General features: G+C 41.7%; 1 protein-coding gene across 1 annotated transcript in view; it reads left to right on the top strand.

Moving 5' to 3' along the window:
* DENND5B (DENN domain containing 5B) overlaps window positions 1-23,575 on the top strand; it is a 103,978-nt gene that overhangs the window by 44,542 nt on the left and 35,861 nt on the right. Inside the window, exons 4-7 of the mRNA XM_033514691.1 lie at window positions 3,576-3,685; window positions 8,786-9,452; window positions 19,579-19,766; window positions 22,934-23,467. Coding sequence (XP_033370582.1) covers window positions 3,576-3,685; window positions 8,786-9,452; window positions 19,579-19,766; window positions 22,934-23,467 — 1,499 coding nt within the window. The remainder of the gene's footprint in view (window positions 1-3,575; window positions 3,686-8,785; window positions 9,453-19,578; window positions 19,767-22,933; window positions 23,468-23,575) is intronic.

Genomic DNA, 23,575 nt, shown 5'->3' with positions numbered 1-23,575 from the left:
GAAAACTGTTTTGCCTGCCTTGTCCCAGTCCTCCCTTTCATATCATCTCTATCCTCTGCTGTGAGATTATGAGAATGTGAGCTCAGAAATAAGAACTTGGAGTTGATGTCTTTGAACTCTGATCAGCCTCCCACTGCCACCTTGGCATCCTGGGGAGGCATGAAAGAAAAGCAGCAGAGCAGTTTCTGCACTGACTAACCAGTTCCTGAGCCTGACAATTAACAGCTTGCTTGCTGCCCAGCCAAGCACTGTTATTCCTGTACCCACATTGTTTTCTCATTCACACATTGTGTATTACTTGCTTCTCATGCAGGGTCATCCTGTTATTTAATATGCTTAACAAAATTCCATCTGCAGGGAGAGGACATAGCTGGGTGTGCTGAGCACTTTTAATTAGAGGAAGCTATCACAGAGGTGGTCACCACTAGCACTGTGCATCGTTGTGCTCCCTGTACGTTCCTCTAAAGGAATAAAAGATATTTTTGTTTCTGTAGTCACAAGCATTCCTGTCTACATTCCAGAGCTTGGAAGGAGTGACAGATAACTTGCATTCCCTGGACCAGAGGGTGTGGGTGGAAGATGCCTCTGCCTATTTGGTACAAAGCTGAGGATGCCTCTGTCACTTGTGACAATTAATTGGAACAGATCTATTTAAACCTGAAGATGGCTAAATTTTTACATAGGACCACTCTTATGAAAGTCATCATGATTAACAACTTCATGACTGTAGCTGCATTTCCCTAATAATTGTATCCTTCATCCAAAACATGTACCAGGCTTGTTTTCTAATTTTAAGCCATCTTTTTGTTTTGAAATGAAATTAGCACAGTTTTTTCTTGATCTAGCATCCATCTCTTCACCATTTGCTTTTAATTTGAAATGAAATGTCCCTTTAAAAGCCAGCCCCTTAAAGGAAGGCACAAGTTGTTTAAGAGTACCATTAACAGGATGTAATATCCAAATGAAATGGAAGCTGAATCTGGCATGTTTCACACAATTTTTAAAAGTACTTGATTTTTTTTTAATATCCTGAAAGCAAAGGGATTCAATTCAAACCCAATTTTTTACTTTGCCTCTGAGAGGCAGCTGTCTCAGTAAACTGTGCTGTTTGCATGGGCAGCACACATCAAATATGATGTTCTTGTCCGTATTCATAGTACTGTTATCTGGCCATTAGTATTTTAGCAAATGGAATCAATTTGTATTTAATACCCTGTTCACTTTAAATGTGCCTTGCTAATTCTGTTTGGAAAGTTAGCAAAGAAGCACTTAAAAGCACGTGGGTGTTTTAATGAAAATTCACTGTTCATCCAGAAAAACAGCTGAGTAAATTCTCTCTGCCACGTGTGACTCAGCAGTTCAGAACTACCAAGGCTGAGAGCTGATAGTACCAGGTACCCTTCGGTCCAGATCCCTTTCCTCATGTTTGTCAAGAGGATTCTGCTCCCTGTGCTTCTCTTCCAGCTGCTTGTCAGTGCAGAGCTGGCATGGTCCATGCCCTCCCATCTGGTTTTGGTGAGGGTTGGGGTGTTTCCTGCTAGTTCGGGCAAATGATGACCTTTCACCTTCATACACAGGCTGCTCCTGTCACATCCTTTACTGTTTTTTTCCTAATTTGTGTATCTCCTCTGAAAGCTCACTCGGCTTGTCTTTCCACGAGGCAGCTTTGTATGGAGGGTGCAATGTCATGTCCTTGCAAGCAAATGACAGGTTGATTTACTCCAGTGTGGTCTCTTGGCTTTTCTCTTTTCCCTCACAATCACTGATTGAGAGAATTGTATTTTCTCCATGTGTGTTTTACTTTAAGTTTATATTTTTCTTAAACCACTGGAGTAGTAAAATGCAAACACTGCAGAGACTCTACAAAGGTAAGTTGTTTGTGCCATTTACCTTCCTGGATAAAATGAATCCATGTTGTCAGCCTACAGGGACATTGTAACTGCTGGTCTTGGGCAGCTGGATTTCTTAAAGCAACTCTTACACTTGACAACCAAAACTTTTTCTATTTTTTTTGTCATGAGAAAGGAAACCTTTAAAGAAATTTAAACTTCAGCAGTCACTTACTGTTAGTGGTGGAGAACTTCATTAAGTCATCCAGATATTCTCTTCTAACTTTTAGTAGAAGCAACCAAATAAATTTGGTATCAAATACCTGCCATTGTGCCAAGTCACAGTTGTAAGGTAAACTCTGTCAGATGTGAGAATGATTGAAGATCTAATTGGGAAATAACCTCATGCATAATTGTTTGATTATACGAGCATGTTAATTACTGTTTCATTCTAAGAGCTAAAAATGTTGCTGAGTATGTCTAATTACATACCTGGAAAGAAAATTTTTGCTGGCTTTGCTTGGTGGGATCTTTATTTTGTGAAATTTTGGGAATTGGTGAATGACACTGTGCCTTTAATGGCTCTGCAAAGAACTTTTGAACCAAAAGAAGAGGTTATTCTACTGCTAAGTTCTGAAATAGAGAAATGGTCTCTGTTCTTGGTGCACTTGTCTGAGCTTGTAACTGAGCATGAGGAGAATCTTCATAGATTCAAAATCAAATCCAAGCACTGAACCTGACACTGCCTTTTTACTACTAAATCATATCCCCAGATGCCACATCCATGTGTTTTTTGAACACTTCCAAGGCTTGTGATTCCACCACCATGATGCAGCAATATGTCTAAATCCTGTGTTCAAAATAAGTATTTTAAGTATAAAAATAACAATACCATAAAATCTTAGAGACCACTTGGAAAGGAAAAGATTTTAAACCCCTTTTCAGAATTCACTTGCATGTGAGTGCTGTTGGAAGAGCTGCTTTAGTGTCCTAGTGTAATAGATGGTCATTTAATTAATAGATGTTAAGAGCTCCTTCTTTTGATTACTGTTTTGCATGCTGTAGACAATCCAGTCCATTAACAATATTACTGGGAACTCCATTAACAATATCACTGTGAAATACAGTATTTGTATGCTGATAACTGGAGGCATTTCTGCTTGAAGTCTAATTTCAATCATCCTCTTTGCACTTGCTGGATTCTTTGTGTGGAAAAAGTCTGTCCTTGAAATTTGATGTAGAAAAAAATAAATGTTTAATTTTCACACAGGATTTGTAATATAAAAAAGGTCATCTATAACAAATGCTTTAATAATTCATAATAGCCAAGAGGTGCTCATATTTTTTATTGATTTTAAAGGCAGCTTCTAACAAACTTGAGGGAAGGTGGTCTTTCAGAGACTAAGTCATTTCCAGATCCTCAAGATGTGGGGGAAGGCCAAGAATCCAGTTGATTGCAAAGTCATTTTCTGTAAAATTTCAGCAGTGACTTTTTTCTTGACAGTATATTTCCATTCTGTAAATACTAAACTGGCATCTGTACTGCAACTGCAGTCAGATTTAGTGGAAAGGAGGGTAAGGTCAGACAGAATGGGGATCTTTTCTGTTTCTCTTTTAAAAGTAGTACCTCTGTTGAGGGTCAAAACGTCTATCAGATTTCACCAAAAAAAGGAGAAAGAAAACCCAAGCCAGCTCTCTCTGAAGCCTCACTGCTGTTTCGAGTCATGATTTCTTCATTTGTTGCAGGAGAGAATTTTGACCAGAGTCCCCTGAGAAGAACCTTCAAGTCCAAAGTTTTGGCCCATTATCCTCAGAACATCGAGTGGAACCCCTTTGACCAGGATGCTGTCAACATGGTAGGTAGAGAGAAGCTCTCAAGTTGTTACCTGACAGTGTCAGCTCTCGAGATGTTCCTGGGTTGTTTACAGCCAGCCCTTGTGATGTTCTTGTGATCTTGTGGTTGTGGTGCTTCTGGGACTAAGAGTGCTCTCTGGGCATGCTGCATGAAAAACTGTAGAGGAAGAGGTACTGTGAAAACACAGAATACTTCCAGGCACAACAGAAGTAAAGTGCTTAAAAAACTTTTAAAGTGCTTAAAAAACCCGTTTCCCTCGTTAGAGTTCTAAGTGTGGTGTGTGATGAAACCCATCCCAGGGACTGGGTGAGAAGGGGTGTGGTCACCTGGGTAGGAAAGAGGCAAACCAAGGAATTTTTAGGATTCCGATATCCATATGGGGTTTTTCAGTACACAACACCTTGCTTCTGCAGACAAGGGAAAGAGGAATCTTTGTGCAGAAGCTGGAACTTATCTAAACCACAGCTTTTCCTGGGTCATCGCTTCTAATGGCACCTCTGCACCAATACATCTCCTGTACATCTCTTTCCTCTCAGTTACATTTGGTGTGAGCATCTGTGTGGCTGAGTCCCATGGACTGGGAAGGGAGGAAAAAACAATTCTAGGAGTGGGGGCAGTGATAGCTGAAAGACTGGTGATTGACTGGAATTTTTCTGATGAGCTGGTAATTAAAGGATGATTCCAAAATCACCCAAGTACTTGTTGAGAGCGTAACTTGACAAAGACAACAGATTATTGGTATTTGAGCTTCCCAGAACAAAAAATGCCATTTGTTTCTTAATTTAAAAGTAATCAATTGTTGTAACAGTAACATTGCACAATATTCTGCTTCTGGCTGTTTTCAAAAACTAAATCAATATTGGAAAATTAGGGAGGAACTTCCCTCAATCTAGGTTAGAGGAGCTTTGCATTTGAGGAAGTCAGGACAGCACATTACCTGCTTCAAAACAGAACTGACCTCATTGTATGGTGCAAAGTGGGAAGTCAGGAGAATCTCCTGGCGCTCACCCAGCAGATAGAGAGGTGAGGAATACATAAAACCCACATTAAGTTGGCTTTTACAAATGCAGAAATGCATTTGGAGCTTCCCTGCAGTCATGAAGATGTAGAAATTTAGAGTTCATCACCATTTCCAATGAGTTTTATTTTTAGCATCCTGCCAGATATTTAACATGAAAGCGCAGGAGTTGGAAGTAGCAGTGACACAGAGAGCTAATACTGTGGCACTGCACTTGCCTAGAAAGGCAGAGATGAGCCCAGTCACCCCCTCTGCCTGCTGACAGCTGGGGATTTCTGTCTTCTGCTTCCAAATGTGCACTGCTGGAGTTGGGGTGGTACTTGGGCTGGTCTCTGCATCACTTTGCTTATACAGAAGGCATGAAGGACTCCTAGCAATGCTTTGTCAGCAGTTCAGATGGTAATAGCTCAACTGCCAAGGCTGTTTGTGCCTTTTTAGTTCTGCCTTTGCATTGGGGGTGTTCCAGTATGGAGTGATGAGGGGTGTGCAGCAGGAATAAAGCAGCTGGAATTGCTGTGTTATTTGTCTCTCACGTTACAGTGGAGAATGTCTAATATTCATGAAGTGTGATCACAGTATTGGACAAAAATGGAATGCTAAAACCAGCAAGAGACCTATTAAAATAATTGAACTGAGCTGCATTGGACACATCTTTCATTTGCAATGTGTCTTGGAGAAAAAAAAAAGCATTTACTAACAGCAGCAGTATTTTATGATCTTTTAAATGATCTTTTGGAAAACTTCTTTATTGTTTTGATCTGAAACATCATTTAAAGTAATATCCACCTCCACAGAATCCCTTGAGGCAATTATTGGCCTTTCTGATCTTGCCTTGCTGCATTAATTCTGCCTATGTGTTTGCTTTATGTGAGCTTCCAGAAGCAATTTTCCTCAGAGAAGAAAATGCATAAATCCTTGAAGGTTAACTTGTGAGAACTCTGGCTTTGCTGCATGCCTAAGGAATTTCAATTGCCTTCTGGAACCATCCTGTCGCTTTAAAAATAGCCCCCTGAAGTCCCAAGTAATCAAGCTGCCAAAGAGTCATGTTTTCTGTCTGTTTCAAAGTATGTGTCAGAGTTCTCTTTAATAGGGAATTGTGTCTTTCCTCCTGCTGCTTTTTGTCATTATCCCTGCCTAACCCCACGTACTGTCTTCTGTGGCCGTTCTGCAAGTAAGTGTTGTACCAAAATGAAGTTCTCAGTAGAGAGATACAGAAATTTTTAGAATATGAGCTTCCTATTTTAGCCCTCTGATTCATCAAGGTATATGAATCTTTGCCTGTATTTCTGAAGCTCAGGGAAGCATTATCTGTTTAATGTCTCATGTACTGAAATAAAAGAATCAAAGGTTCCTTGGTGGAATTTGAAGGAGCAGGCTTTAACACAAACAAAAGCATCTTTCTCTCCACCCCCTCTCCCACAGAGCAGTTTGGCTATGGAGCTTGCTGCCACGGCATGTTGTGAACATGAGAAATACATAGAGGCTTAAAAAGTGAAAGAGAGATCTAGTGGAGAAGAGGTGAACCAGTGCTAGTGTGCAGTGCTCCAGAGGGGATCTTTGGTTCAGAAATGCCTGAAAATGATGATGGCTGGAAGAAGGAGGGAGGGATTATGGGGGGTGTGTGTCCTGCTCTGTGCTTGGGGAAGGGATATCTCCTTCCCAGGACTTCCAGAGATTGGTTATGCATTAGGTGACACCTTTTTATCTATCCTGGTGCAGCTTCCTTTTGTTTTTATAAACCATCTTGGTTATAAGCCTTATTGCAAATATGGTGTAATTCCATGGTTTTCTGCTGATGGATACGTTTAAATATAAATAGTAAAGTGCTTGGAAAACCAAAATCCCATCCTTTGATCAGTAATCTTGGAGAGTTTTCAGTGTTTGTACAAAGATGCAATGCAGGTGACTGTGTTCTCAGCTTTAGTGGGCCAGAGTCATGCCAGCAGACTAAAATTTCCCCCCCTTAGCACATCCCAAGCTGCTCTCCAACACTCTCCTGTGGCATGTGTGACACAGATGAGATGGGAAGTGATTGATGTCCGAGGCCCTAAGATGAAAGTTTTCATGCATTAATGGCAAATTCAAAGCTTTCTGCATTGCTGGAAAATGATTACAGGCTCTTCCTTTTGATCTTAGTTTCCTAAGTGACTCCTGGTCATTCCTCCTGCCTTGGTTCTTTCCATCTTCTTGTTTTCCCCTCTGCTTTTTCCTCTGTCCTCTTGTAGGTCTGACAACAGCAGGAGTCTCTGGGCCAAGGTTTGCAGCCAGGGTCTTGAAAAGTCAATATTCTGCATGTGTCAAGTTGTGGCTGAAACTTAATAGACAGGCATCCCTTTGTGTGTTCACCCAGTACATAAAAGACAAGGGAATAATAAAGGCTTGGAGGAAATTTATTTAAGCAGCTTTCTGAAACTGTCTCAGCTGATCTGAATTTCCCTGATGCCTATCTGTGTCTGATTGTAATAGTATATCTAATTTGCCTGTCCAGGTATTTTTCTGTCAAGTGAAAAAAAATTAATCTCTGATAGCATTGAGATTTAAGCCTATGATTTCAGCCTGGTTGGCTTTGATAAGGCTTAGAGCCACCATTGAAAGCCCACATTCTAGAAATAAATTTTTATTAAACAAGCTTGCCAAAAATGATGTTAAGAGAGATATTTATTGTGGAGATTAAATTTAAATAAAGTGTGAAACAAGGATTTTTTACTACTTCTTTACTGGAGAAGCCTTAACCATGGCACTGCTGTTAATGCCTCAATAAAAACTATAAAGCTCTTGAATAAAAATGTGGCTGCTCTTCAGAAATAGTTCAAGCTGCAGTTTCATGGTTTGTGTCAGCAAAGGCCATCAATTGAATTAAATTCTTCTGCCAACCCCAGGCTACTTGTTTCCCTACACATTACTTTTTGAGCAATACATAAGAGCTGTCCTAGATAATTTAGGGGCCTGATAGCCTGATAGTTGTGGAGTCTGGACCACTTGCCTAATTCCCAGCTTTACAGGCTGTTGAATGGTCTTTGCAAGGTGCACTGCTAAGTTCAGGTTAGCAGCGCCTGAAAATATATAATTGTATTTCTCCTGGCCTCTTCCAGCATCAGAGGAGTTTACTCCTGGTCAAGGCATTAGGGGATGCACTCAGCTGTGTCTAGGTTCTCATACTGTGGTAAAAGTGGCTTCTACTGTTGCATTTTGTCAAAAGGAACACTTTGAAGGTTTTCTTTCTCTTCTTTCCTTTTATTTCTTCAGGTGGTACAAATAAAGCTATAGTTCTTCGTTTATAAATATACTTATTTAAGCTTGAACATCAGTGATTTCCTGCTGGTGTGCAAGTTTCAAACAGGTTTTGCTGGATGTTTGTTACTTTGTATTAGATGGTTGATAGCATTCCCAAAGAATGTCTGGAAAAATGCCTGGATTTATCACTAGGTCCATGCTTTGGAGAAACACCCAGTGTAGTAGAATCACTGCAAGAGATTTTGCTGAGTGGTAAATCAAAAATGAGGCTTTCATAGATTTTGGTTGTTTCCCTCTGTGCCCCTCCTTTTTTCCAGTCTAAGCTATTTGGTAGCACTTAGAGAAGAAAAGTAAATGTAATAGCTGCCAGCCAGTTGGGGTTTGGTTTGTTTGTTGTTTTTTTCCCCCAGAAAATTAGGGAAGATCAAAGAATTCCAAGAAGTCTATGTAATTTAAATTCAGTGGTATAAGATGCTTCCTTGGCTTTCTGATTTTAGAGTACTGTGGGCATTATATATGCAAATGAGAGCAAAACTGGGTATTTTTATATGATGCTTAAGTAAATGTCACAAAGACTGTTCAGGAGTGAAAACAGTTTCACCAAGTAATGAAAATGAGCCATAATGACTTAATAGATGGATTATTTTGGAGGGTGCTTTCCTTTCTTCAGTCATGTCTCCCTCTGAAGTAGCGTCAGTTTTAGGTTGCTTGTTCTTGGATACCTTTTATGTCTAAAGGGAAATGGCTTGTTGTAATGTAGCCGATAAAAACAATGTGCCTGTACAGCAAAGACAGCAAAACAAAATTGTGTCTTAGGTAACTCTGTCTGTTTCTTTTCTCCTTTCTTAGCTGTGTATGCCCAAGGGGCTGTCTTTCAGGACGCAGGCGGACAACAGAGACCCGCAGCTGCACTCGTTCATCATCACCAGGGAGGATGGCTCCCGCACCTACGGCTTTGTGCTCACCTTCTATGAGGAGGTCACGAGCAAGCAGATCTGCACAGCCATGCAGACACTGTACCAGATGCACAATGCAGAGCAGTACAGCAGTGTCTGTGCCTCCTCCTCCTGCAGCATGGACTCCCTGGCCAGCAGCATCGACGAGGGCGACGCCACGTCCCTCGCCAAGCTCCAGCGCTACAACTCCTACGACATCAGCAGGGACACGCTCTACGTCTCCAAGTGCATCTGCCTCATCACCCCTCTGCCCTTCATGCAAGCCTGCAAGAAGTTCCTGATCCAGCTTTACAAGGCAGTGACCTCCCAGCAGCCACCACCTCTTCCCCTGGAGAGCTACATCCACAACATCCTCTACGAGGTGCCCCTGCCACCACCGGGGAGGTCGCTCAAGTTTTACGGGGTTTATGAGCCCATCATTTGCCAGAGACCTGGGCCCAATGAGCTGCCACTCTCTGACTACCCTCTGAGGGAGGTCTTTGAGCTGCTGGGCCTGGAGAACCTGGTCCAGGTCTTCACTTGTGTTCTTCTGGAGATGCAGATCCTCCTGTACTCACAAGGTGGGCACTCATCCAGCAATGTCTGTTTCCAGCGGGCAGTTCCTGGGCAGCTGCAGCCACAGGAGCTCATAGAATTTCATGTTATACAGAGCTAAGGTTGATTTTTTTGAAATGTGAGAATGCATTAAAAAAACAAGAGAAATGAGTGTGTCCTAATGAAAGCACTAAATAATTGTTTCCTCCAGGCAGTCTAGGTGCTGCTTGTTTAATTATGCATTGTATTTATCACTTGTGGCAGCTAGCAATAGAATACATTTGATTATTATCCTCACATTCCCCTTGATCATGCAAGACAGCATGAAATTAATCCTATCTTCTTCAAAAATACCCGCAGAAAGTAATACATCTTGCAGAAGACGCTCTTGCTCCTACTTTGATTTTCAAATTTCAGCAGTGTATGGAAGTCTGGTGTAATTTCCTGCCCCCCATATGATGGATATGTTCTTGTTAAAACACTGAGAGTGTTTTAGAGGCTAAAGATTTAATGGTGGGTTGAAATTGAGTGGATCTAGAGGTCATTCCTATTTGGGGAACCCCTGCTTGGGGTATTTGGGAATGCTGCTGACAAGGATTCTTCTTGAGACACTAAGATTGCAGTTGGCCAAACATTGGCAGAAGTTGCTTACACGGAGCCTGTCCGTGTTTCATGTTGAAATGTGCCAGCAAGCTTTGGAAAATCTGGTTTTGGAAACCTTTCTCTTATGGTTGTGTCTTTCTGTAATAGTGCAATGCTCTGCTGCAGGTTTGGGGAATCCTGACTTAGTACTGGGCTTGCTTTGGGATTTTACACCCTTGTTACTGTTTCCTCTAGGATGCTGGTCCAGCCCTGGTGGTATGCCAACATGTCAAGTTTAAGTTTTCCTGCTGACTTTCAAGGGGATGTTCAGACTTTTTGGGTGTTCCTCTAAGTCTCACTAGAAGCCTGTCTGTGTAATTCAGGTTCCTAAATGGCATCTGTGATTCTGACCCTAAATTAGGAAAATGTGCATCAGGGAAAAATTTTTGGGGGTGGGGGGAGTGGTTTCATCAGAGGAGAATGAAAAACCTAAAGCCAGGAGGTACCCATGCCTTTCAGTGAAAAGAGGAAAAGATGCTGAATACCTAGGCTTTTCAAGAGAAGTGGTTCAAGCAACAGACAGCTTGAAATTGGAGCAGGGAGAGAGGATGGGAAATCATCTAAAATGAGTATGGATAATGAACCTTCAGGCTCCAGAAGGGGTCACTTGTGTTTGTCATATAAAAGGAAAGGTCAGGAAGTGTGTAATGGTAGTGCTAATAACTAAATGACTGAGAATGTTGGAAAATGTTCAGGGAGGTGGAAAAAGGGTAGTTCTTCTGCAAATGACTGAATTCAAAGGATTGATAGTTCTTTGCAGAGCTCTTCTCCACATGGACTCCAGGGGTTTGCTTTCAAGAACTGAAAATGAAAGGTTTTATCTTCTCTCAGTTTGAAGTGTGAGCAGAAATCCTGCTGTTAGTTTTGATTAGGCTGCTTTCCCCCTCCCTCCTGCTTGTGTGTGTGTGTGTGCACTTAGCCCCTTTCTTCCTCCGTTTGAATCATGCTGCCTTTGCCACTTTGCCCTGGGGTTTGATATTAAACAGCAGCACCACTGAAATGCCACTCACTGCTCATCAGTCCCACCCTGCTTATGGACTCACTGAGAACTGAGAATTTTATTTTTTTTTCTGTTTTCTTTCACACAGAAAGATAGCATTAGGAAAAATATGCTCGCCAGGTTACAGGTTAATTTTAGTAATATTTTGTGCATGTGGAGAGCAACCTGTATATACAGACAGATATACAAAATATCTACTAAATAATTTTGACTCAGCCTTCATGTCCACCAGAAGTTAGATAAATGTCGTTCTTCTAATTACTGTTTATAATTTAAGGGTTTACTTGGTTTGTTTGGTTTCATTGTGTGGGGTTTTTTTTAAAGAAAAGTGAGAATAGTGAGAAGTAATCCTTTCCATCCTTCAAATTTCAGAATTTTTCCTCCCCCTCTCTTCCCTTCTATCTGTGAATCTAGGGATGTCCTTGACATGACTTTTACTTGCCTGTCTAACATAGACACAATTCGATGGTGCATGGGGGAAAGTATATAGCTGTATTCGGGAAATTCTGTGATTATGTAAATAGCAGCGTAATGCTGGCTCCCAGAGGTGAGGGATGTGGATTGGAGGGCAAGTGCAAAGCCTTAATTTTGGCATACCCTGTTAGCTGAGTGCTTGACTAATTGTGCACCGAGGCTTCTTTTAAATGTCAGTCTTGCAATTCCTGAAAAAGAAAACAGCAGCTATTTTCCAATTTGAGATGTAACCAGCCTAGAAAGTATTGAAATCTGCTGTCTTCAGCTTTGAGATCCAGCAGGGAGGAACAGTTTTTAGCTCTGAAGTTCTTTCAAGGCAAAAGATGAAAAGGCTTTGGCTGACATATCTCTTGTTCCAAAATAACAAATGGGGGAGAGATTTTGCAAGTTTGCCCATCTTTGCCTTCCTGCTTTAAAGAGGGTGGACTCATTGGACTGTTTCCAGAGGCCTGGCCTTCCAGCAGCCTCCCCAGACTCAACAAGAGATTAGCAGAAGATCCTCTGGTTGCAAATTCAAGCAAGACAGCATTATTTACACAAAACCACAATTCACTGGCATGATCCTGGAATACTTAAGAAATCGGAGCTGGACCAAAACCTACTTCAGTTCACTAACTTATTTTAGTGAGAGCTGCTGTTAACATGTATGGGAAATGTAAGCTGACTTTTTTGTGGTTCTCCTACACCTGTTGGAAGGAAGCTTTTAATTTAAGCTTGTCAAAAATTTAGTTCTTCTATAGAAGGCTTCTTTTGGGAAGTGGGGTGAAAATATAAATTGTTGCAGAACCCTGATTATACAAGAAGCTTGGTTGGTAATAACAGCGGTGAAAGGCTGGCAGGAAGGTTGCACAGAGACTGTACTGACTTTTCTGGAGTGGTTTTTCTCAAGGGAACAAGGAGTTGAGGATGAAAACGCTTATTTTTAACCCTGTAGCTGGGGCATAATATTTCCAGCAGCCAGAACAAAGGCATCTAAGTCAATGAAGAGGTGAGGGTGTTGGATGACTTTACCCAGCTTGCCCTGGATGTGTTCCCAGCGTGATACGAGTGTGTCTGGCACAGCTGTGCCTTGGGGACAGGACCAATGAGTGGCTGTTTGTACCGTGGCTGCTGCAGTCATCTTTGGCTATCCAGTTGCACTGCTGGTGGTGTCTCAGGGGTGGCTGGTTCTCCATCACTTGGGAAAATGCAGGGAATGTAGTGGATTGTAACTTCACTTTACAGCTGTGGTGGTCAAGCAGAGGGCGGAAGAGAGACTGGCAGCAAAGAATGATGAGCTCATTTTTTGAGCTGCTTTGTTCCCATATATTTTGGACTGCATAGCTGGGTAACTGGCAGAGACCTGTGCTTGTACCTCAGTGGCAAGACTGGTAAGATCAGCCCTTACTGTTCCTGGGGACTGTGTGGTCTTCCAGAAAATTAATCACAATCAGTGCTGGTGGGAAGTGCCAACTTTGGTCAGCAAAGGTGATACGGAAACCTGTACCTGAAATCACTTTCACTGTACATAAATTCCTGCAGCTTCAGGTCACATCCTTCCTGCATCTAGAGAATATTTTTAATAATAAATAGGGCAACTTTCCAACATTTGGGCTTTGAAAACCAAGGGGAGGGATTAGATATGTTTTCCCTGCAATTCTTCAGGGTGCAATCTCTGCAGTGCTCTTGTAAGTGCCCTTTATTCAGAGCGCAGCTCTCCCATGCAACTGTGCAGATGGAAGGTCTTGTTTATGTCCACTCTTCAATAGCTGCTACATTTCCAAAGGATAAGTTAACAAAACACCACTGGTGTGAGATTCCTGCTGGAGAGAGATGAATTAAACTGTGAGCTCTGTGGAAACCTCAGCAATCCATTTTGTATGTCTGCCTTTCGAGGGATTTAAGTGTGAGAGGGAATGTATGCAGGAGGCACAGATAAACTTCTTAGAGCTTAGGCTGTTTCTACTCATTATAATTTTGAGTGTTTTCCAAGTTGTTTTTTCAAGGGCTTGAGTAATTGCTCCTCCATGATTGAAATATTCTTTGCATTATTTTTTTTCATCTTAGAAATTATAATACAAATTACTATGCATATATAAAGTCACTGCCTAGAAAGTGGTGTGTCTGAAAGATCTTTCTTATGAAGTCTGTTTTGGGGTAGATTTTTAAAAACTAATGCATGCATAATATGTTTGCCTTTTAAAGCATTTGTACACCAAATAGTTACATAGAAAACCTTTGCTCTTCTACTCATTATTTAAATAGTTACCCTCCACACTAATATTCATCCACATCACTGGGAAGTTATTGCAGAGAACATATGATATGGGCACAAAATCTGTGTGTGCTGTGGAAGACACCTGGGTGTAGGGACTCAGTAGAACTATACTCAGAGGCTGCACTGCATGTTTCCTTGGAAAAAAGACAAGTAATTGGGTAGAAAAATCAGAGAATGACATACAGTCTTCTTCTTTAAGTTAGGTGAAGTGACAAAATTGATTTTTAATTAGAAATTGCTCAATTTTGTTAGCAAAAGACAGTATGACCTGAAAAGTGAAGGTTTTAAAGCATCTGGAAAAAAGGAGGAGGAGCTGGTTCAGGTCTGTGCCACAGCCCCACTCCTGTTTGTGTTCACAGTAAGCTGTAAAGGGAGATAGGGCCACTGCTTTTAACACTCTGCATGCACACACCACGACCTCTCCACCTTTTTTTTTTTTTTTTTTTTTTTAATTTGGATCTCATTTTTTTTCCATGATGAAACATCTTTATCTTTTCAGAGTGAGGGGAAAAAAGTTAAATTAGGCCTTTACACTGCAGTTATGGCAAATGCCAGGTAAATAACTTGGCAGTCTGAAGTGGTCTTGAGCAAAGTTGTGTACCCTGCTGGGCTCTTGTGTTCTCCCCATCATCTTCTGCTGCCTGGGGAGCCTGTTCTGCCCCAGCAGCCACAGGAGAGAGCAAGAGGCTCCCTTGTGTCTTCAGGAGCACCTTTATGTGTCCTGCTGGCACCTTGTCAGCCTTGTCACAGACTTTTGCCCTCTTCTCAGAGACTTAACTGTGCTGGTAATGGGAGCTAATCATAAATTAATGTATGCTGAACTGCTGATGGCAGGCTGGGACATGGTTAAATTATATAAATGGAAATGTGTTGAAGCAGAAGCTTTTTATATGACGCGTTGGCCAACAAGGAAAACATAAGAATTGGCCTCAGTGAATATTGGCCTTGGGATGTTTCTCTTGGGGCAGAGCTGACCCCCAGTTTGAGAGACTAATTCTTCAGGCAATTAGCTGCAGGCTTGTCTTGACCCTTCTGTTCAAGAAAATATGTATTTTCATATTTGCATAAATTGCCACTCTGCTTTTACCACATAACCGAGTGCTGCATCACTCACTGGTGAAAGCGCCCTTCCTGCAGGGGTGGAAGGGCACTGAGGGGTCATTTCCTTGGGACATTCTGCTGGTTACAGCCCCATGTCATGGCACCTGCCCAGGCTCCCTGAATGCAGCACTGCTGCAAGGTGATTTCTGTAGTGAATAAACATTTCCTGCACCATTTTTGTGTGTTTTATCTGAACATCTCTTGAAAGTCACCAGGACTGGCTTGTCAGCTGCCAGCACGCAAACCAGATGAAAGGTGGAAGCTTCCAGGGCACTTTGATGTCTGAAGCACTTCTGTGTGCTGCTTCTGTGGAGCTGTTGAGATCTGATTTGAAAACCTTTGCTTTCAAAAACAATTTTTGTCTCCAATGTGGATTTCTGATTTCGTGTTTCATCTGCAGTGTGCTATATATAAACATTACAGATCTGAAGGTAACCAGACCCAAAACAGGTCTGGTTATGAGCTGTTCTTGACTCATACTCAGAGCTCAAAGCAAAATAGTTTTATTTTCCAGTTTTTCCAATATACCTGTCTCATCTAAATCATATTTTGTTACCAAAAAAAAGAAAAGAAAAGGCAGTTGAATAACAATTGCTTATAATTCTTGGACTGAAGAGGTAGCATGTAGAAAAACTATTGGTCACAAGAATGTTTTAAAGCCTGTTCAAGTGTTTCCCTCTAAAGAATCAGCTTTTATTCATTCAGGTTCATTGATGTTGTGTTTTTTTTCTCTGTTGTTGGTTTGGTTTATTTTGTTTAAAGACAATTGTTTTGTGCATATTGATAAGGTCTCTTTGAGAATACCATCTGATTCTCATCTTCCGGGATGCATTTTTAAATATTTGTCTTTTCAAAGCTGCATTTATACTTCATGTGAGTTCTAAAAGCAATAGAGGAAAGGAAGTGGTGTCCAGGTAACTAATCTTTTCAAATGCTTTCAAGTGCTTTCCAATTACATGTAAAGTGAGACTTCAAAAGGAAAATAAAGAAGCACAGTCTATTTTTAAAGCCTTGGACTGGATTTAGCGTTTCCAGGCTGTGACTCCAGCTCTGTGGTAGCCTTTCTGCCCTACCTTTGGTGGGTTACTGGAACAGAGAGTTGGAAAATGGCCAAGTTGTGCTTTCAGCAGGAAGGCTGGGGGTGTTGAAACTGGAATAACACTACACTGTTCCCAGCAGGAATGCTGTTCCTGGGGAGAAATGAGCATGTGTGCACATGCCTTATACACAGAATTCCTGGGACTGGGAATTTGCTGAGAAGGTCCCAGGTGAAATTCTCTTCTGTTTGACTATGATCAAAGATTTGGATCTGTTTTGGGGGTAGAACCTGAATGTGGTCTTAGCTGTTTGGGGCAGGGATAACACTGATGTCTTTCTGCCTTCTCAAAGGATCTTGGTTTTGCTCTGCTGCGGTATGGGAAGGATTTTGAGATATCAGACTCTTTTGTGGCAGGAAAAGTAATTTTCATGTTGAGCTTTGTGAACTGCTTAACATCTCAGTGCTTCTTTTTCCAGTATGTTTAATGAAAAGAAGATTTTGTTTTGTTTTGTTTTTTTCAGTCACTGCCTGTGTTTAAACTTTAAGGTCTTTGGCATAGATATTTCTTACTGATTATTGTCCTGTTATTGTGTTATGGAGAATCAACATCAAGACAAAAAATTGTCAAATTTTGAACTCTTGCAGAAGAACATTTGTAGGGAATTGATGTTCAAGTGCTGAAACTGTTTCTATCTCCTGCAGAAGACAGTGATTGGTAATTCTACAGGAATATCTCAGGGTGTGCATTTTAAGCACAGTATCTTGTGAGCCATGTGAATGTTACCAGACCTGGGCACACTGTGGCTGGCCATGGTGCTCCTGCAGTGGAGCAGGTCCCTGCAGCCACTGCATGTCCTGCATAAGGAGTTGTGAGATGCTTGGCCGAGAACCCCCGGCAGATGGTGCCAGAAAAGAGAGGTGGATCCAGAGTCTTTGGGCTTTGCTCTGGAGCCCTCTCCTTCCCTTAGTGAACAGGTCGTGTCAGAGACATCCAGCTAAGCTATTAGGAGGCAGTGGTTGCAGTAGGAGCCCCAGGGACCACTTTGCCCCTGGGGTTATCTTCCCTGAGCGGTTTCTCTTGGAAAACGTTCTGTGAACAAATTAGAGATGGAGCTTTGAACATGAAGAGTCATAGAATAATTTTGGTTGAAAAAGAGCTTGAAGATCAACTCCAGCTGTAAACCTAACGCTGCCAAACCCACCACTAAGTCATGTCTCTAATTGCCATATTTACATGTCTTTTAGATGCCTCCAGGGATGGTGACTCAACCCCTACCCTGGACAGCCTGTTGCAATGCTCAACAACCCTTTCAGTATCCAATCTAAACCTCCCCAGGCACATTTCCTCAATCTCCTGTTTCCAGGTTGTCCTCAGTAACCATGTAGGCTTCTCTCAAATTATAGGTACAAGAATTTCTCGATCAAAAATTATTTCAGGCTTTATGTGATAGGTGGCTAACCTTGTACAGAACATAGAAAGTACACACAGTGCATAAACCTTGAAAGTACATAAAAAGTAACTAGAGTTTCTGACTGCTTTGAACAGATAACAAAAAAAAATATTTACAGATTTTTTGAACGTTATTTTTCTGGAGGAAACTGGAACTTCCCTCTCTTCGGTCAAAACTGCTGGGTACATAAATATATTTTATTTATTAATCACTGACAAGCATTGCTAGATGGAAACAGCCTAATAATTTAGTCATCACTATTTTTTTGTTGTTTTTTTTAAAACCAGCATTTTTTGTAGTACATTAGTTACAAAATTTACAAAATTACAAAATGCTAGTGACCATGTTAAATATTATCAGTAGCACCAGAGAAAAGGCAGCATGCACTTCCAGAGTTGAATGCCCTTATACAAAAAGGTCTTGCAGCTTTTCTGCCAAGACCTGTTTCTTCATGTGGCTGCACAGATCAGAACAGACTTTGAAGGTGTTTCACTCTATTTGATTTTTTTTTTTTTTTAGTCTTTAAAGCTTTCAGAGTTATGAAATGTTGAGACTCCCAAGATTCACCAGTAAGTATTATGACTCGAGTTTGTGTAAGTTCTCCTTAACAAGGCAAGGAATGCACACATATCATTATAGAGCATTGCATGGGCAGGGATTCATAAGCCACTGATCTGCAGCTGGGGGTGTTTTGGAGGTGTAACCTTGAGACTGACTTGTATGCATGAAAATAATTTTGAAGACTGACTGAATAGCTATTAGTAAGACAAGATGAAAAATGTTTTTGCCCTGCCAGCTGACCTTCTGCAGATTGTGTCTGGTTTTCCACAGAGAGGTGCTAGCAAGGAGAATGGGTTATGCAATTTGTTGTTGTGATTTGCATATTTATTCAAGAACATCTTCCCAGTGACCTCCTAATAGCTGAGCAGTGTCAGATGGCAGTGCTTTTACTGTTTACTGTGTCTGCCAAGGTCTCGGGCTGGGATGTTGAGGAAATAAAGGTCAAGCTGGGCTCCTCTCCAGGCAAAAGCAATGGGGCTGCAGGAAAAAGCCTTCTCACCTGACTGGCAACCAGAGTGTTCATACATGCATCTTTCATTTCCTGGAGTGGGGCAGAGAGGATTAGGAGAGATGGGCAACAACCCAAGTGTTACCCAGGATCTGGGTGTGGCCTCTGTGTGAGAGAAAATCTTTTGGTTGCTCAAGCCAGAGCTTGTGAGACTCGCCTGGCACAGATGAGGCTTGGGTTTGGACACAGCCATGGAGCTTACAAACCCAGGGATCTTTACCTGGTTCCAGATGGATTGTCTGCAGTTTGAGATTTGCTGTAAGGATGACCATCTCTTTAAGACTGCTATGTAATTTATTTACTGATTTAAAAAAATTGTTCTCAATTTATCCACTCATTTATATTAATAAATAGCTTGTGCTATTGCATTATGCCAGCTGAATACTTGATAAATAATTTGTTCTTACCCAAATTCTGAAGCATCCAGCTCAGCTGAACCAAAATAACTTTTAATTTAAAAAATAATACACAGTGTCCTATTAAAATCAAATTAACTAGTGGGTGAAATACAAATTTGGGAAAGTAATGTAATATAAATATACTAGCTACACAGAATATATTTGAGAACTAAATTTATATTAGGCTTCTGTTTAGATTTAACTTAAAAGCACTGCTTTTATATACTTAGGGACTGTAAACTTCTGCTGGTATGTGGCCAAGACGAGTCGGCTGGCAAGTACACTCAGCTTTAGAAAGAGTAGCAAGTGGAGCAGAGGCAGGCAGGCAGGAGCAAGCAAGAAACCACAATGTTTCCTTGAAGTTCACTTCTTTCTCCTCTTCTTCCCATGTAAAAACACAGGCTTATTATGGAATTAGAGCATTATTATCCTGTACTAGAGACAGAACTTTTGGTATCTTTTTAATAAATTAATTTAATGACAGAATGGATCTAGATAAGGTCTGAATATCTATGCTCAGCAGTTTCTTTATGGGAATAATGAGTGTTAATGGGTTAAATAATATTGAAGGTTTTTAAGTACTGCCTTTTTTTCAAACAACATCTTATCATATAAGCACGGTTACTGTCTTGTTTTGTCACTGATGTCCTTGCCAAACAGATCTCCAAAGCAGAACACAGGGAGATAATTCAATTTGTATCTTTCTCTCTCCCATGTCTAGATTATCAGCGCCTGATGACGGTGGCAGAGGGAATCACAACACTGCTGTTCCCATTTCAATGGCAGCATGTGTATGTCCCCATCCTTCCTGCCTCTCTCCTGCATTTTCTGGATGCTCCTGTTCCCTACCTGATGGGGCTGCAGTCTAAGGAGGGAACCGACCGCTCCAAGCTGGAGCTGCCTCAGGAGGTCAGTGTCCACCTTTGGGGTTGCTGTCCTGAAATGCCTTATACTGTGTGAATTACTGCTGGAAAATAGTGCCTGGTGTTAGGAGGCTTCTCTGGCTCTGTGGAAAGTGTGGAGTGAGATAGCAGGGAAGTCTCCACAGCCCTTCTTGGTCCATTTCTTAATTTAGTACCACTCACTGTTTTGATTTCCAAAAGCTTCTCTTTCTGCTGTTTGTTGTGACAAAGCTTGTTGGCTTTCCCTACATCACACGCTTCACCAGGTTCTGTTACTCCATCAGTGTCGCAGTCCTACTGACAGGGGGCTAAAGAGCATTTCATTTGGGGAGGATCTTGATGGATCTGGATCCCAGGTGCAGTTGCTAGATGGTGTAAACCTGTCCTTGTCCTCCTGCTGCTGTGGAGCGTGCCTTGTCCTGCCAGCCCCATCCCATCCGTGGCTGAGCCCATGTGTTCCATCACTGGGCCAGGTTTGCATTAATACTGTGCCTATGAACCCCTTAGAGAGGAAAAAAAAAAGGAAGGAGGAGTCATCCTCTTAATCTCAGGGTTAAATCCTTGGTGGTGTGGAGAGTGAAATGGAGATTTTTCCCCTCAAAATTTGCTGAAGGTGATTAAAAATGCTTCACGTTTTAACATGGCCATATGGCAGAATCTTTGGGATATGGCTCACCTGTCTGCATTCCAGATGGTGACTGGAACCAGAGCATGCCATGTGCTTTTAAACTTAGGTTTCTTCTTAAAATCAGTGTGAACCCCAAGAGTATCTGCTCATACAGCAGGAACATCTCCTGACAGTGGCTCTGCTGAGGGGGCTCTCCTGGGGGGCAGAGTCCTTAAGGCTTCCAAGTACCTGCTCTGACTGAGAAGACAGATGGGAGCAGCAGCAGAGGAGAATATGCAGGAGTGGGAGGTTTTGTGTGGAAGTGGAGGGACAAACAGGGCAGGGTAATACAATTTTTAATGAAGGCCTATTTTACATATTGCATGAAGGTGACTGGGTCAGCCTTAGTGGCATGGAACTGCAAATCAAGTTTTACCTCATGGATACAGTGACTGAAGCACATGAAATCTCTACTGGTGTGGAAGCAAAGCTGCTATCTAGCTATGTTCCTCAGTAAAACCGTGCTTATATTACATAATTACCACGATTTTTAAAATTATTAGTCACATGCTTTTGGTTAGCAGATTAAGCTGTCATTTTCCATAAATTAAAATTTAATGTGACAGTATTTAATATTGCACTATCATTGGAATAACAAATATCACCAGGGAGGGAAGAGTAAGAGTGGGGTGGAATCTGCCCCCTCCATGATGTTTAACAAATGAGTGAAAAATACCAGCATTTATGAATACCAGAAGTCCAGTAATTGTGGTAGAGGGAGAGAAAGAAGACATATTGAACAGGGAAGATCTTGAATCTCAAATTCTCTAGACAATAAAAAATAAAAAATCCCTCAGCATGCGAGCAGTGATGAAGCGCTGTTCACATCAGCATTCCTTTATTGTTCAGGCTAGGGGCTAGCTTTTCAAGCTCTTGCTCTAAATATAAACCATTTGTTTGTTAGAGATAAAAATTCTAACAACTGGCCATCATGCTGTCTTAAGGTTACTAATCTCCCTGCATTAACTTTAATCATCAGATGTTTCTGAAGAGAGAAGTGAGACCAATTCCCCAAGGGTTTTCTGAATCCAAATCTCATTTTTCAAATTTTGTAAATGATATGCAGAGCTGAAATTAAAAAGCCTTTGAAATGAAATATTGATAGATAAGAAGGCAGTCCCTGAGCTGAGGAACTGTACTGACGCATACTCCAACTGTGTAATAGCTGTACAGTTAAATAAAGCAAATAATTTTGTATGAAGAAATGCTTTTCTCTGTACAGAATAAATTTAATACAAAAAAGCTGAAGGGACACTTCTGCTTTACCAGGTGAATCCTAATAAACTTTAAAGTATCTATGTGAAAGGTGATTAATGTTAATAAACATGTCCCTGAAATATCCAATATATTATGAACATCTTTGCTGTGGAATGTATTGTCCTGCTGAAATTAACCTTTTTAAAAATGAAGGAAAATAAATCATTTATTGTCACATAATCTGAAGATTAGTCTGGGGTGTTTAGTAAGAGGTAAAAAGCACTAAAAGTGGCTGGGAGAAGGTGGAGAAGCTGTGCTAATGGCCAAGTCAGGGTAACAAAGACCTGCTGCTGCCCTATGGGTTTTCTGCATCTCCTGTACTGCAGTTTTATGCCAGGATAAAAAGCATCAGAGCTCAGCACCTTGGGAATCTGACCTGGTTTAAGATTTTACTCAGTGCACTCAGACAGTGAATTTCAGATGTAAGCCGCTGTTCAGAAGATCAATTACTGTTTTTCATTCTGCTATTATTCCTGAGGGTGCATTTGCAATGTAATTAATTTTTATGTGGGGTTCTTCTATCCATTGACACTTTCCTGGTAAAAGTATCTGCTCTGCTAGATTAATGTCTTCACTTAGCTTTAATCTTGTGGGCTGAAATCCATCTCCACTCATAGCAAAGCTAAGAGCACTCTCTTTAAATCTCAGGCAGAGGAACTGCCAATATTAAAACCCTCCATGGAAACAGGGGGTCAGGGAGTGGGGAAATAAGACTTGGCCTTGAGTGGACAAAGCTGTACTCAGACATAATCCCAAAGGATTTCCGTGGGACCCTCTTTTGTAGTTTTGCTTGAAGGAGCATCATCTTTCTCATTTCTGAATGTCTCATTTCTTGGTAGCACAGTTGCAGAGGGTTCTTGCAGTTGGATCCTAGTAAAATAAGCGTGCCTGTGAGATGCAGTAATTCACACAAAGGGTGTTTACATGGGCTGAGAAGTGGTGCTGCACTTCCTGCTTGGTGGTGTGTCCTTGGCTGCTCTGGGAGGGCATATGAAATCTTTGTGCTGGGAAGTTTGGGGTCTGCATGTCCTGGGATAACAGGATAGGGCCAGGAGCCTTTATTTGTCATCCAGTTGACCCTCAGCTTTACTGGAGTCTGAAATGTCACGGGCTAGACAGCACTGCTAAAGCGTCCCGCATACCTGTGCACTTACCGTTCTCTCTGGAAGCACCCTGGGAGAAAAGGCTGCATCACAGAGGAACCACTTCAGTGCTGAGCATCCATTTTGAAACTTTTGTTTGTATTTCAGGCAAACTTGTGCTTTGTCGACATCGATAACCACTTCATTGAACTGCCAGAGGAATTCCCGCAGTTCCCCAACAAGCTGGAGTTTATCCAGGAAATCTCCGAGGTTCTCCTGCAGTTCGGGATCCCTCCAGAAGGCAACCTGCATTGCAGTGACAGCGCCACCAAGCTCAAGAACTTGGTTCTGAGTGACCTGGTGAACGACAAGAAGAACGGGAACATCCCCAGCAACGCCCTCAACATGTACGAGCTGCTGAAAGGCAACGAGACGATCGCCCGCCTGCAGGCCCTGGCCAAGAGAACGGGCGTGACCAGGGAGAAGATGACCATCACCGCCCCCCTCACAGAGGAGAAGGATGGCAAGTTGTCATGTGAGGAGCTGGAGCTGAGGGACTACAAACTGAACGTGCAGCTACGCGAGGTTTTTGCCAACCGCTTCACGCAGATGTTCGCAGACTACGAGGCTTTCGTCATCCAGGCTGCCCCCGACATGGAGTCGTGGCTGACAAACAGGGAACAAATGCAAAACTTTGACAAAGTAAAGATAGCCATGTGTTTGTGTCTCCATCTAAAAGGGGGAGGGAGGATAGCTGTAGTTGTATATATAGCCTAGGTACTCTTTAATCTGCCGTTCCTCATCTGCCTC

Source organism: Parus major, chromosome 1A (assembly GCF_001522545.3).
Source record: "Parus major isolate Abel chromosome 1A, Parus_major1.1, whole genome shotgun sequence".
NCBI classification, from domain to species: domain Eukaryota; kingdom Metazoa; phylum Chordata; class Aves; order Passeriformes; family Paridae; genus Parus; species Parus major.
The sequence above is the reverse complement of the archived record's forward strand: the minus strand, read 5'-3'. Positions and strand labels throughout refer to the sequence as shown.